At 45.1% G+C, this 15,356-nt stretch overlaps 1 protein-coding gene across 1 annotated transcript in view; it reads left to right on the top strand.

Annotated features, from left to right (window-relative positions):
- Positions 1-8,175: 8,175 nt before the first annotated feature.
- ITGA4 (integrin subunit alpha 4) overlaps positions 8,176-15,356 on the top strand; it is a 50,033-nt gene continuing 42,852 nt past the window's right edge. Inside the window, exons 1-2 of the mRNA XM_081023622.1 lie at positions 8,176-8,584; positions 9,706-9,827. Coding sequence (XP_080879748.1) covers positions 8,385-8,584; positions 9,706-9,827 — 322 coding nt within the window. The 5' untranslated portion in view covers positions 8,176-8,384. The remainder of the gene's footprint in view (positions 8,585-9,705; positions 9,828-15,356) is intronic.

The following is a 15,356-nucleotide window of genomic DNA, read 5'->3' as shown; positions in this document are numbered from 1 at the left end:
GGCAGGTGGAAGGACCCCTTGCCTGATGGAGTCTCTCCCTCCTCTAAACACTCAATGGCCTCACCAATGTACCTTTCTTATGAATTTCCACAAGAATCTGTCTGGCCACCAGGTAACAGAATAGGTGGGGAACCTGTGGCAGCCTAGATGTTGTTGGATTCCAGCTCTCATCATCCCTGACTGCTCATCTAGAACTGATGAGAATCAGAGTCCAACAACAAGTAGAAAGCCACAGGTTTACCATCCCTGGTCTTAACAGATCCTGTGCTGACCCAGCAAGACAGTTCTTAGGTTGTATGGCTATGGTGTGCTATGCTCCTAGGCGTGATAAGACCACATATCAAAATCTGGTAAAAACTGACAAGTGTGTGCCATGCTTTGAAAGAGAAGGGATATTTACTCTGTTGTGTATACAGTGGTACCTTGGGTTACATATGCTTCAGGTTACAGACTCTGCTAACCCAGAAATAGTGCTTCAGGTTAAGAACTTTGCTTCAGGTTGAGAACAGAAATCGTGCTCCGGCGGCGTGGCGGCAGCAGGAGACCCCATTAGCTAAAGTGGTGCTTCAGGTTAAGAACAGTTTCAGGTTAAGTACAGACCTCCGGAACGAATTAAGTACTTAACCCAAGGTACCACTGTATTTTCATAAGTGAATGAGAACAGCTGTCTTGAATCCAGGAACAACTACCTCCAGCTTATAGCAACGGGGTGATTTTCATTGACCTGGGCAGGCTCTACTGAAAAGAACCTGCATGCTTAATAAAGCAAACTTTTTGGCAGGCTGGGAAGTACAAGACAGCTCAGCAAACAGCAGGTGGGAAGAGTGCCTTGGTAAATGCGGCTTAAATCCAAGGAACTATTGTAGCCTTGATCAACGTAATGCCCTCTTTTTAATTAATACCATCTGTAGAGCACAGCTAACTAATTAGGCTCTGGGGCATTTGATGGAGGAGATCTAGTATGCCCCATTTTGCGTGGGCCTTGAGCTGGCGTATCTTACTATACTAGGGGTACTGGAAAGGAAAAACAACAGCAGCAAAACCATGCTTTAAAACAAAGAGAAAGAGGGAACAAATGTCTGGAGCAAACCTCCAGTCTTTACTGACTAACCTTTCCAATAATATAAATCAGAGCACCTAAGGACAGCCCCATCAAATGCTTTATGAAATAATCTATTTCCCCCAAGCTGAACTAGCGTCCTCTGTCTTGCCTTGTCTCATTAAAGTATAATCTCGCTGAGACTGGGAGTTTGTCCTCACTGTAATTTGTTCCAGGTTGGGTTGTTGTGGCTTTGCAAAAAATGTTTGGGAAGAATCCACGTGTCCCTGTAGCATCCGAAAGGAGTCAGGGATCAGGCCATAATTCAAGGCTGCACACGCACACATTTTATTCTAGAATCAATGGAGATTGGGTACTTGTTTTTTCTATGTAGCCCACACATAATCAAGATCAATTGCATATATTTTTTTGCCCCTGAAGGCACTTCTTGGGAAACTAGTTTGATTCTGAAAATAAAAGCTAATTGCAGATTGATTGTGTATGGTGCGTCCATTTGGAAACAGAGGAAGACAGATATAGGTCATCCTGGCAATGGTGTGTGTGTGTGTGTGTGTGTGTGTGTGTGTGCATGTGCCTCCATGCCTGACCAATGATGTTGTGAGTTGGCATGTACCAAGATCGCAATCACAATTTCCTTCTTTGTTCACCTGGTGCATGTGGAGGGAAGAAAAGGTGTGGATAACCTAATCAAGGGAAAGCTTTCCAAATGTGTATCAGGTAACTACAAGCACCCTTGTGGACAGCAGGACTTAGAATGTCTAAATTGAAAACAGCATGTTGAGGCTCCCTTATATTGAAAGCCAACAGAGGCAGGGGCGGGCTTGATTCTCTTATTATGGATGCCTTATTAGGATAAGATTACCATACGTCCCCGTTTCCCAGGGACAGTCCCCAGATTTACAAATCAGTCCCCTGACAAAATCCATCTATTTAGTAGGAAGTCGAAAAGTGTCCCCGGATTCATTGAAAAGAATCTGGTAACCTTATATTAAGAGAGTGGTTAGTACATGGATCACCCCACATTCATACTGCTGTCACAAGGAAAAAGTGTTGTCAGGAAAAAAAGGTCAGCAGAATTTCCCTTCCCCTAGAGAACAACATCTTCTCAGTGATGAAATACTGCTATTTCTTTTCTGAAATAAATTTATGTAAACGTCTTTGCTTAGCGTTTTTGACAAAATTGCATCCACACTGGGAAATTACCCAGTTTCACAAGCATTGTGGTTTGAGGCAGTGCTGAATGAAGTTCAAGCATGCCATGCAGGACCTCGCTGGAACAATGGGAATTGCATGTTGCATCTATAGTAAAATATACGTGAATAGTTTCTTGTGCAATTCCCCTTCAATGAAAGCAGAAGTAAAAGGACGAAAAGCCACACTGTTTTTCTTTCCAAATTTGGAAAATACCAGCAGCCTCTTCACTGCTGTTTCGTTTTTCAGCTTAACCCTTCTTAAACCTCAGCTCTTGCAAATGTGTTGATTATACATGCTAGTTCAGAAAATTTCATACCGGGATTAGTTTCCCAAACCATAGCGGGACACCAGAGAAGACGGAAGAAACTTAATGCCCACAGCTGGAGACGCATAGACTGAATAGATAGATGATAGATAGATAGATAGATAGATAGATAGATAGATAGATAGAGATATAGAGCCAATATAGTTTGATGATTATATTTGGTAAATATTGTTTAAGAGGGAGGCAGGGGACAGATCTCAAACATTTGATTCGTGGCAAATTGGGATAAGAGAGTATCATTTGCATAGTCCCTTGCTTGGAAGGTTACATTTGCAAATCCACTTTGCAGAGGTAAGAAAAGGACTGAACAAATGGTGAGAATGTATGTAGGGATGAAAGAATGCATAATTTTCCATTCTGCTATGTATTTGTCACATGCGGCATTGTTTCCATTCTGCTGCAGTTTGTTTGTTTTATTTATTGTTTTAGTTTTATTCACAGATTTGACATCCAATATTGTTGCAGTATGGTGAAGGCTTCCTAAAATATTCTTTCTCTGCTACTAGGTTTGCTCCCAAACCTCACTAAGACCTGTGGAATAGACAGTAAATACCTCTTACCTGCTGCAGGAAGAAGAATGGGTTGCCTTTCTGTCTATCACTCCCCACTGATTCATTTAAGTAGCTACAGCCTTCTCTGCCCCAGGATCATCCAGGTAATCTGCAGTAATAAAAATAATATTAATAATAATTTTATAGGCAACAGAAAGAGCTTCTTAACACAGCACATAATTAGTATATGGAATTTGCTGCCACAAAGTTGGGTGATAGTTATCGACCGCTGTGTTCGGAGACAGCATCCTGCTAAATATTAGTTGCACCAGCAGCCTGAAATTGCCACTGCTTTACCCCAGTCACAGTGCCATGCAGGAAATCTGCAGCAATACTAGTGTTGCTATAAGGATAATCTAATACTAGCCCAACCCCCTGCAATGCTGGAATCTTTCACCCAAAGTGGGGCTCAGACCTACAACCCTGAAATTAAGATTTTCATGCTCTGGTCTAGCAGCTCCTATGCAGCTGGAATAATATTTCATTGAACCAAACACTGGCGATGGGGCACATAGGTGTGTGTGGAGAATACTGAGGCATTTCCCAAACTTTCACAGACTTTGAAGGCTCTGGACTTTGAAGAATAGTTTTGCAGAAGATCTTCACAAGCGATTGGTCAACAGTCCTTTTTATTATGCATCGGATCTAACCCCAAACACACTGATGAATGAGGTGGCAAATCTCAATTTTATGACTAAAAAGAAGAAGAAAGAGCTAAATCCAATAACTGGCAATTTCTTGCCTTTTATCTGCATTCCTATTCACTCTGATTTATTATATTCTCAGGCCTGTTACACATTTTATCACGTCTGTAAAATACCTGTAAGTTTAAAATAAAAGAGCATGCATCTTGGAAAGGCAGGAAAAGGAGAGCATATAAATGAGGGAGTTGGAATCATACTGGGGGAAAACGTCACTTCATTAGGAAACTACAGAATAGAGTATTAGTGTGTGGATGTTAAAATCCAATAACCCAGAAGAGAATTGAAAATGTATTTTTCAATCATGTGCACAGAAGTGCTTGCTGTTTTCTCCATCACGTTCTGCAATTTGCAAAGCTTCTCTCTTGACTTTCATAATCCCATCTTCTAGTATCTGATGTTGCCATTTACTTTTCATCATAGGAGCCAACCCCTAGGGCCCAAAGCCCCTTCAGCCCCCCATAAAATATTTTAGGGGGCTACCCCCCAAAAAAAGTTGATGGATGTTGCCATTCAAATGGTCTGCGTGTTCCACATCTTGTGATCAATTGTGCAAGGCAGTGCTTACCTGCCCTCCCCCAATATTTTATTCAAGTTGGCACCCCTGCTTCTCATGAGACAGTCAGGAACAGGTATCCTTCATCTTCATCACCACCACCACCATCATCATCATCATCAGTATTATGGAACAACGTATATGAAAACTCCATTCTGCAGACCCCCTGATTCATGTGAACAGTGTTAATACAAATAAGTCACACTAACAGGTTGATGCCAGTAGAAAAGAGCTAGCTCCCCACCCCCATTTCACAAACCACAGACACATTTTAAAAACTCATTGTTTGGTTAAATACCATGGCTAAAGTTTCTGGGTGTGTTTGTATCAAAAATGTAGAAATGAAAGAGGAAGTGAAGCATCACTGAAGGTTACTGTGTAAGCACTTTCAGAAAGGATCAGTGCTCAAACATGCTTTTTTCCTTTCCTTTCTAAAAATTGCATAACTCAGATTCATCTATGAAATTAAATCCCTACAAGCTAGTTTCAAACTTTTACTACGCACACTGAGAGAAGGGAGGGGGGAAAGGCATATAACAACATGCAAATATGAGCATTATCACCTAATATTCACGTTTGTGGTTCAGCATGATATATGGCAGCCCTTCCAAACCTGGGGTCCCCTGATGTTGTTAGACTACAACTCCCATCACCCCTAGCTAGCAGGACCGGTGCTCAGGGATGATGGGAGCTGTAGTCCAAAAAATCTGGGAACGCAAGGCTGATATATGCTATAAGCTGTTTTAGCGCAGGGATAGAGAATTTGGGCCTTCCAGATGTTGCTAGACTGCTACTCCCATCGCCCAGTGGCATAGCGTGGGTTGCCAGTGCCTGGGGCCATGCGGAGTGTGGAAGGGAAACAAATGGAGTACACATGTGCATTCAACTGCCTAACAGCATCCACATTACAGCTGCAGAGATAAGAAGAGTCGTTCCGTTGTCTGGAGAGGTCACTTCCTGGTTTGCAGGGAGAAGCTGTTTTCAATGGAGCCCAGTGCCAGAAGCACACAGATGTATTAAGGCAGCACCGGGCATGGAAATTTGGTGCCCCTAACAATTTTACACCCAGGGCAACCACCCCTGTGTCCCTCTAACGCCACGCCACTACCATTGCCCCTGACCACTGACCATGCTTGCTGGGGTAGATGAAAGTTTGAGCCCAGCAAAATATGGAGGACGTCACATTGGCCGGCCCTAGCTTGGTGTTACGCCAATAGTCTTTCCTTAAGGGATTCCTTCATACTGGCAGCCGGCCGCTTCCCATGCAGCAGTAGTGTGTCTGTGAATGACACAACCACACAAGTGATGGATCTGGGTTGCTGATGGTCCCCCACCCACCTTTTCTCAGTTTGCACATTTACCGCACCACATGAGGCAACATCACAGGGATGCAGTTGCAATGCAGCTGGGTGGATGTGTGAAGGGTGGGGAACATTTCCTCACCAGGGCTGTGCATTTACAGCTATGCATATGGAAAGAACTACTGAACTCAAGTTAGGGCCGTGGGAACCTTACAGCAATTTCCCCTTTGATGATGGCTTGCTGGGTGAATTCAGATGATGCATTGATTGATTGATGACTGTATTTTAATATTTTGTTGGAAGCCGCCCAGAGTGGCTGGGGAAGCCCAGCCAGATGGGTGGGGTATATATAATAAATTATTATTATTATGATTGATTGATTTGTATTTGTATCCTGCCTCTCCTCAAGGTGGCATGCATGGTTCTTGCCCGCCAGTGGCGTAGCATGGGGGGTGCAGGGGGGGCCGGCCGCACTGGGCGCAACATCTGGGGGGGGGGCGCTCGCACTCGCAGCTCTCTGCCCCCGCTAAAATCCACGGGTTAGGGGGCTCAAATTACTTGCCTTGCCCCGGGTGCTGACAACCCACGCTACGCCACTGTTGCCCGCTGTATCCTCACAGCAACACTGTGAGGTACATCAGGCTGAGAAATAGCGACTGGCTCAAGGTCAGATGGTGAGATTCATAGCAGAGTGGGGATTTTCACCTGAGTCTGTCCTCATCCTAATTCAGCACCCACAGGAGCCAATTTATTGGGGGGGGGCATTGAAAGCTGTTGCTCAGCGGAGGCGGCTGCAAACATTTTGCCATGCATCTGCACAGAGAAATTGGAAGATGTAGGAGAATTTTAAAAATGCTTCTCACTTCTTGGCAGCCTACTGCTGCTTTTATCTAGTTGTTAGATTACAAATTCTCTGCACAAAATTACTGCTTGATGATGGTAAGGTTGGTTCTCAGGCACTATGAAACCCGAATTCTCCATTTCAGATTTGTTCCTTTTTATGAAAGCAATCTCACATTTAGTTCTGTGATGCCACCCCACCTTTCCTTATTTGCTGTATACGAAGCCCAACATCTTTGAAAATTAGGCAGGACTTGTGCAAAACACATGCAGTTAAGACGAATATAAATAAAGATGCAATGGGGTTTCTGTGTGTCTGCCTTTTTTCAAAGCATAAAAGGTAAAGGGACCCCTGACCATTAGGTCCAGTCGTGGACGACTCTGGGGTTGCGGCGCTCATCTTGCTTTATTGGCTGAGGGAGCCGGCGTACAGGTAATGTGGCCAGCATGACTAAGCTGCTTCTGGCGAACCAGAGCAGCGCACAGAAACGCCGTTTACCTTCCCGCTGGAGCGGTACCTATTTATCTACTTGCACTTTGACATGCTTTCGAACTGCTAGGTTGGCAGGAGCAGGGACCAAGCAACCGGAGCTCACCCCGTCGCGGGGATTCGAACCGCCGACCTTCTGATCGGCAAGTCCTAGGCCCTGTGGTTTAGACCACAGCTGTTTTTAGGATAGTTCAGTAGTAGCACGCTCCAACTCCAGAATATGTGATAGATTACATCTCAGCAAAATGCCCCCACCTCAAAAACAAAACAAAAGTTGGCTAACTTTTTATGCATTGTCTTGATACAGTAACTTAAAAAAAATATGCTTCTGCTAGCATCAGAAATAGACAGCATTGGCCACAATTTTTTATCACTAAGAACTGGGGTTGAGGCTCTTGTTACCCTGATATCACAGTGCCTCCTGTTGGGAGAGAATATCCTTTACCTTTCTACAGTACTTCTTGTAAACACAAGATTCTTTTCGCTATAGACGCAGCACTAAAAGAAGCATCTACCATTGCTCCTTCATGTTTCATCATGGGTACTGGGAGCTGTTGAACGGGAGTCTCTGACACAGCTGCTGCTGCAGCAGCACTACTCAAAAGGTTGTGGAGAGCAGCGCTAAATTACCGGGTCCCTTCCAGCTCAGCTGGTAAGAGCGTGAGACTCTTAACCTCAGAGCTGCGGGTTCGAGGCCCAGGTCGGTCAGAAGATCCCTGCATTGCAAGAGGTTGGACTAGATGACCGTGGGGTCATCTCCCAGCTCTACAATTCTATATGAAACTTTGAGAGCGTCTGTCTCATGTGGGTTTGCCTCCGCCCCTTCCCTTATTTCCCACGCTTCTTCCCCCCAGTGTCTTCTTCTTCTGCGGGGCTATTTCCTGCAGCTCCCCCCCTCCCCTGCGCCCCACTCCTCGTTTCAGCCAATGACTGCCCCTTCCTTCGGGTCGGTCGCTTGTCTCCCAAGCCCCGTCTGCGGCCAAGCTCCCCTCTCTCCACCCCCCCCCGACTCGCATCCGCATTCCGAGCATCTGCTAATTGGTCGCAGCTGGCGGGACAACACCCCAGCCACTCTCGGGTAGCGCCCCCTACAGCATTTCGCAGGCAGCCGCGCTCCCCCCCCCCCCCGTCCCCATATCAGCTGCAATAGCGACAGGCAGGCCGCCCTGCGCGCTCCGCTTAACTTTTCCCGCCTCGCCCATATACACAGCCCAGCCAGCCGTCGAGCGACGCCGAGGAGAGTTCCCGCCCCGTTTTGACTTTGAGGGAGTCTTTCCCAGTTTGCTAAGGGGGGAAAGCAAATCCATTCTCTTGTCCTGCCTCAGCTGCCTCCCCTCCAAATATATATATTTTTTAAAAAACTGTGATGAGGGTTGCTTGGAGAGAGTCGGAAGAGGGCTTTCTTTCCTCGACGGGGGCTGCCCGGTTGCTTCTGCTCCTGGGCTGCTGCGCGATGGGCGGGCAACCCTACAACCTGGACCCGCGGAGCGCGCTCGTCTTCCCGGGTCAGAACGGGACACTGTTCGGTTATTCGGTGCTGCTGCACAGCGTGGGAAGCAGCAGATGGTGAGTTAGGGAGGGTGGGCGTGGGAGGGTCTCTCCCTCCCTCTTCTTACGACGACCATCCTCGACGTGTCTCCTCGGAAGTTTAGGACTTCTGAATCCAGCAGGGTTTTACTCCCAGGTTCATAGAACTGTGGGAGTTGGAAGGGGGTGTCGAGGGTCATCTAGTCTGACCCCGCACAATGCAGGGGTCTTTCTGCCCCTATGTGGGACTTGAACTCGCAACCCTGAGGTTAAGAGTCTGCTACTCTATACTCTGAGCTGTCCAGGGTTAAGGACGGCACCGTTTCTTGGGGAGAAGTTTCTTCCATGGACTTCTGTTGTTGCATTTCGCCGATTTAAAATAACCGCTCGTGACAAGGTCGGAAAGTTTTAGGAATGCAGCGGTGGATTACCAAATAAGCAGGATGGGCCTTGGGGGGGGGCCCACAACAAACGGATTGTGTAATAAAATTGGTTTATTCAAATGGTTAGCCGGTAAAATAAAATAAGTATTAGGAGTTAATTTGAAAAGGGGCCCCTGATATTTCAACTGCCTAGGGGCCTCCGCAGGGTTTGTGATCTGGCACTGAGCAAATGTTGCGCCCCTTCTCCTCTCGCACCTTGTACTGAGGAGCCAAGAGCGTGTCTTGGTTGTGTTTTTCTCATAGGTCTCAAGCATGGACGTAGGCGGGGGGGGGGGGGGGGAGCTGCCCCTCCAAAAAAATCAAGTAAATGAATAAAAATGCTTAACTAAAAGTAGAAATTATAGAAAAGTTTTTGCTGAGCAGTTGGAGTCAAAAGAGAATAATTTTAAACAACTGTTGTTGATACATTGCATTCAGAATCTGCTAGACAGAGCCAGGCAGAGAAGGATGGTGGGTGGGTCACCCACCCCCCAAAATAAATCCTGGTCTCAAGCTATCCTTTGAGGTGCAGAATTTTTTCTGGCTTGCCCCCCCTCCAAATATAGGATCCCGGTAGACAGAGATGCTTCAGTGTTTCTCTGCACCATGTGGACTAGAGGCGCTAATTTTAAGCTTGTACCTCCGTTGGTCCCCAAGGGGATTGTCACTGAGTCTGCAGTAGGTTGGATCCACTTGACGTTGGTTTAGCCTTGCTTTTCTTTTGCTTCCTTCCCCCAGGCTTGTAGTGGGAGCCCCGAAAGCCAGCTGGCTTGCAAACAGCTCCGTGGTGAATCCAGGAGCGGTTTTCCGATGCCAAATTGGGAATAATCCTGGGAGAGATTGCGAAATACTCCAATTGGGTGAGTGGAGGTGACCCTCTCAGTGACCTGGCCATTGTTGGCAGCCAAACGGGATGATCCCAGCTTTGGTGAAGCTCTTCGGAAATCCTTCCCGTATAACGCTGTTTCTTATTTCCATCTGTCCTCGCTCAGTAACGTCTCCAAAGTCCTGAAATGATAAAGGAGTTATTGAAGACTCATTTCTTTTTCTTTCTTCTCCTCCTCCCTGCTCCTGAGAAGGTAGGATGTCCGCTTGCCAGTTGTAATAGTGAGATCGGCACAAGACGAGTTTACTTTTCCACCTTAATTTATTTCATCAGTATTCAAAGATGATGGCTTTCCTTGCTGAATATGCAGAGAATGACGTGTCTCCCTTTTATGACACATCAGCTCTCAGTCTGTTTATATTCCTCTACATCCTTTTTTTTTTTTAAAAAGAAATAATTGCAGCTGATTAATTTAATGTTTGCATGCCACTTCCCCCAAGAAGGTGCCCGATGCCAATTAAAAATGGAGCTCAAGTAAGAGTGAAAGAACAACAAGCCGTGAAATCCTAAACATGTTTAATTGCAAGGCAGTCTCACCGCAATTGATGGGACTTGCTCTCTAGTTGTGTTCTTAAAAACCTTGAAAATAAAATAAAAGCCAGCAAGTCAAAACGCAGGTAATTATTTTGGATCAAGCAGCTGGGCATAACAGCATTCACAGGAAAAACAACAACATGCTATGGCCCGTGAAGAAGTGTAGAATTTGGCGTGCTTAAGCCCATTGAAATCAAAGGGGTTATGTTTATCTAGTTGCCTTTTAATGTGTCTGTTCTTAGAAGGGCTGACTCATTTAAAATTGCCAACCACCAAAATATCGTTTTTGTCTGTTTGCAGATGGAAAGTGAGTTTGCTGTTTTAAGACCGAGTTAGCTGTCCAGACTAAAAATGATACTTGAAAACCTAATGCATTGTGTGTTTCCCGCCTTTTGCTCCCAACACTCACGGAGCGCTTATTCATAATCTTGTGGAAGCCTAGCCTTTTAAGGCATTGTAGCAACAAGAGTCCAAGAACTTTGGAGCCAATGCCGTTTATAATGACAGTCGCGGACGAGAGAAATGGGGAAACCCCATGTACTTCAAAGTGTGTGGGAAGAAGTGTTTAGATTGGAGAAAAATTCTCTTGCATAAATACATCCCATTCCTTGTGGATAGATTAGCTGAGGAATGCTGTCACATTGTAGTTTTGTAGAAAATGGAGTCATTCAAGAAAAAGGGTCACAGGGAGCGTTTTGGCTCCAGGCTTTTTACTGAATACAGTGCACTGTTGCAAACTTGCATGCTGATGATTTGAAGACTAGCTGAAAGGTCTACTCTTCTTCTCCAGTTAAGGATTCCTTAACATCTCATGGCCACGACATCGAGTGGTAACATGCATGTGTGAAGGAACCAGTACAGAGAGAGACAGAGAGCTCAGGTGCAGTACTTTTCAGTGGAGCTGGTTCACAGATTTGCACAGCTTCCAATTTATGAAGCAAATAAGTTATATAAGTGGGACGATTGGCCATAGCTCATGCAGAAGTTCTTGGGTTCAATCGCCAACATCTTCAGCTAGGATTTGGAAGCCCAGAGGGTCCGAGTAGGCAATACTGAGCCAGATGGACCAATTATCTGACTTTGTATAAGGTAGGTTGCTATGATCCTGTGATGTGTGAAGCATTCCCAGAAAGAGACCATTTACTGAGGTAGGTTGAGGCACTGAGAGAATGCGCAAGCTTCTTAAGCATGGTGGTACTCTCTTTCCATATGCTGCACCCTTGACATCAATTTTTGTTGTAACAGTGAAAGAGACCACCTTGAAATCCATGCGGCTGGAACAAAACCTTAACAGGTTATCCAGTGAAGGATAATCTTGTGATGTGTTGTGCCATGTATCCATGCAAGCAGATTTCTCTTCCACTTAAAATAAATCCCTGGGGACATTTTCGCTGCACTGCTGAGCAACAGCTCTCGTTTCTGTTTCTTGTTACTTGATGAATGGCAGCTGGGTGTGTGAATGGACTTCATACCATTCCTCTTGTCCAGATTCACCCTTGTATTGTTCTTCTGCACGTGCTGCCCACATGTTCAAAGTGCAGCGTTTTGATCCCTACTGACAGCCTCAGCCTGGCATGCTTACTCATGACTAGATCAGTTGTCAGTGGAAGGATGTTGTCCCACGTCACGTTAAGCAAGTTCCTTCTCCATACATATAATAATAATAATAGTTTATTATTTATACCCCACCCATCTGGCTGGGTTTCCCCAGCCACTCTGGGCGGCTTCCAACAAAATAGTAAAATACAGTGGTCTGTTAAACATTAAAAGCTTCCCTAAACAGGCTGGATTTCAAGATAGATTTCCCAGCCTGACGTCTTAAGGGTCAGACTAAGGTGTTCATATGTAAGAAGCAGAGACTTGTGTAAGCTGATCTAACTTGCCACTTGAACATAAAAAGCTGGGGAGAATACTCATATCCCACATGCTTACAGGGCGCGCTCTCTTGCTCAAGCTCCTGGTGACATGCTTCTTTGCGATGCCTGTCCAGGAATGGTAGGGAAGCTGGTACTTCATTTTTGCAGGATCAAACTGAGAAACGTAGTGCTAGTCAGGGTCGCCACTGTGGATGTGGGGCTTCATTCCCTTTTGTTGTGTTCATGTCTCTGTCAATTCAGGCCCTGGGCTTCAGCAAGCCTCTGGACACAATGCTTTTGGTATGCCACCTTACTGAGTGAGCCTCCCTCCGCATCTATGCTTTTGCAACCAACTATTCATTTTTCAATAGACGATGTTGGACTCACCATTTCCCAACAGCTCCAGCCAGTGGGACCAAGAATGATGGACATTGTGTTGGTTATACCCCCGACTTGGCATCTTTGGGGTCCAGTCCGCACAGCTGCCCAGAGTGGAAGAGGAGGCTGTTGTTCTTGCTACTTGCTCCTGTTCCTGTTTACTTGGCTTTTCAGTGGAGACAAGTGAGCAGGCAGCATTAGCAAGGAGGTCCATGGCCAGGGGTTGGTGAAAAGCTCCCTGCTTATCCCACCCTGTGGGATGGGCCTTGATGCCAACCCCTGATCGCCATGGCAGGGTTAACGGTCTCTCAACACATTCACTTCTTTCAAAAAGCAGCAAATATTTAGTTCTTGACCCAGCAAGGTTCCAAATACTGGGGCTGTACTAGCAATGGATTTGATCTGTCATGGAGCATGTTTGAGTTGGAACTGTTCTCTGATCGGCAATGTAATAACGAGCTTCAAACATCATTCATGAAAACTGGATTCCCCAAGAATAATTCATAAGAATAAACTCATGGTGCTGAAGAACTTGCACTTGTAAGTGTTCTGTCATGCCTTAGCTCAAATGGATGAATACAGAGTTCTGTGTTCTGATGATTGCTGTTTACTAGGAAGTTGGTGTACCTGCAGGCTATGGATCCCAGGCACTTTCAGATAACTGAATTGAGCACTGAACTATTTTAACCATGCCTGTGAAATGCAGAATTTATCTTTGTGGGGACAAAAAAGGGACCATGGTATACCCAACTGTCTAGTGGTGCCGCGATAAAACTGCTAGCACGTTTGGGAAGCTAAGCAGGGTCTGGTATGGTTTCAAACTGGATGGGGAACAACGTGTTGACATTCCTGCATTGTAGGGGGGGGGGTTACTAGATGACTCTTGGGGTCCCTTTCCAAATAATCATGCAAATTGAGAACTAACAACTGGAGAACCTGTAAAGGCCAGTGGTGGAGGAGAGCCCCCTAACATCCCTAAGTCCTTGGGACCTGGTTTGGTTGGTCCTCAGGGGCCACCTCATTTGCTGAGCTTCCTGAGGTCACATGGCAAGCTGCCATTCCATGGAGAGGAATTCCAGCTTACTTTGTGCCAACCAGACCAAGCATCAGGCTAGCTGTCCCTCCACCTATGCCAGTCTAAATGGCAGCTATCATTATTTCCCTAAATGATGCCAAATTATGTTGCCCATCAACTTTGGATTTTCAACCTGGCTGCTCCTCCACCTGCCACAGTTGTGATGAAATAAAAACAGCAACTTTTGACCAGTTACAATGTTTGCAGGTCATCCTAAATAGGTAAAGGGATTGCTAGCATACTCAACCCCCACCCACTTGTACCAAATCTGCCTTCCTGGGTCTGAAGATTTGATTTATTAGATTTCAAATGAATCACAAAGTGGCTTATAAACAACAAATAAAGAAAACATAATAGAACATCACAAATGCAGCACTAATAATAATAATAATAATAATAATTTATACCCCGCCCATCTGGGTGGGCTTCCCCAGCCACTCTGGGCGGCTTTCAAAAAAATATTAAAATACCACAATAGGTCAAACATTAAAAGCTTCCCTAAGCAGGGCTGCTTTCAGATGTCTTCTAAAAGTCTAAATCATAGAGAAGAATTAACAAATCGCCAGTAAAACCGTTTCAATCCATAAAACATAATCGACCGAACAACTAAAGCAGTACAATTGCAACAAAGTTCATATTGTAGGATTTGCAAAGTACTACAGCATTCATAATGAATAAAATAACAGCAACAACGTTAACAAAATAGCACCCAGAAATAAACAAAGCACTGCAAAATTGATACACAAACTCTCCCCACCCCTGTGACTCATAACCTTTCAATCTATTCATTCAGTTCATTATTGATGACCCCAAATTGGGGCTTAAGGTACAAAAACAGGATAGGTGGGTAACTGTCTGATGCCAAAATGCTCCACAGCCCTGAAATGACCTGCGTGGGGTTGTTTAAATACTCAAGCCTCTCACCCTTTCAAATTCACCAGTCCCAGAGCAACAGGATCTTTTTAACCAATTGGCCCCATTGGCCATGTCTCACCTGCTGCCCCCACCTGGCAACAAGTGCTTGGATGAAGGGCCCCTTTGCAGCATAAAAATCTGTCCATTTCCCCAAACATTTCACAGTCTTTATCTTGCATGCACCTATATGCTAGCTCCCAAACCAAGCTTCCAAAGAACTAGCCAGTTAACCTGTTATGCTATTTTTAATCACTAGGAGCAGGGAGGGGAGACTAAGAGAAAAGTTGTTTCCATTTTATAGTTCTGAATTCCTTTGTGATCTTAGAAACAACTAGTATTTTAAATGTCTGGGCTGAAGATTTGCAGTGCAACTCTCTGTCTGTCTACTTGGAAGTAAGTTCAATTGAGTTTAATGGGATTTATTTCCAAGTAAATTTGTGTAGGTTAGATAATTGTCAGCCTTATACATAGCATGTGAAAGAAGCACTCCAGTAAAAAGTGAAAAACATGGAAATATAGTCATGCCTATTGAAAGAAATCGTTTTCTAAATGGGTGCGAAGCTGGAGGCATTTTTAATTCTATGAGAAGCATGATCTTGCCTTGTTGTCAGAGCCATATAGTTCATCTGTCTGCCTTTTGGGTGGAAGTCATCCTGCTTAAACCACTAACTTAGATATATTTGTTAGATCAGCCTCCACACATTTCCTTGGACCAGGCGGTGATGCTGCTGAGCTGAAACAGATG

This window comes from Podarcis pityusensis, assembly GCF_964106645.2.
Source record: "Podarcis pityusensis genome assembly, chromosome: 1".
Lineage (NCBI taxonomy): Eukaryota > Metazoa > Chordata > Lepidosauria > Squamata > Lacertidae > Podarcis > Podarcis pityusensis.
Note: the sequence above shows the minus strand (reverse complement) of the source record. Positions and strands in the feature narration are given on the sequence as shown.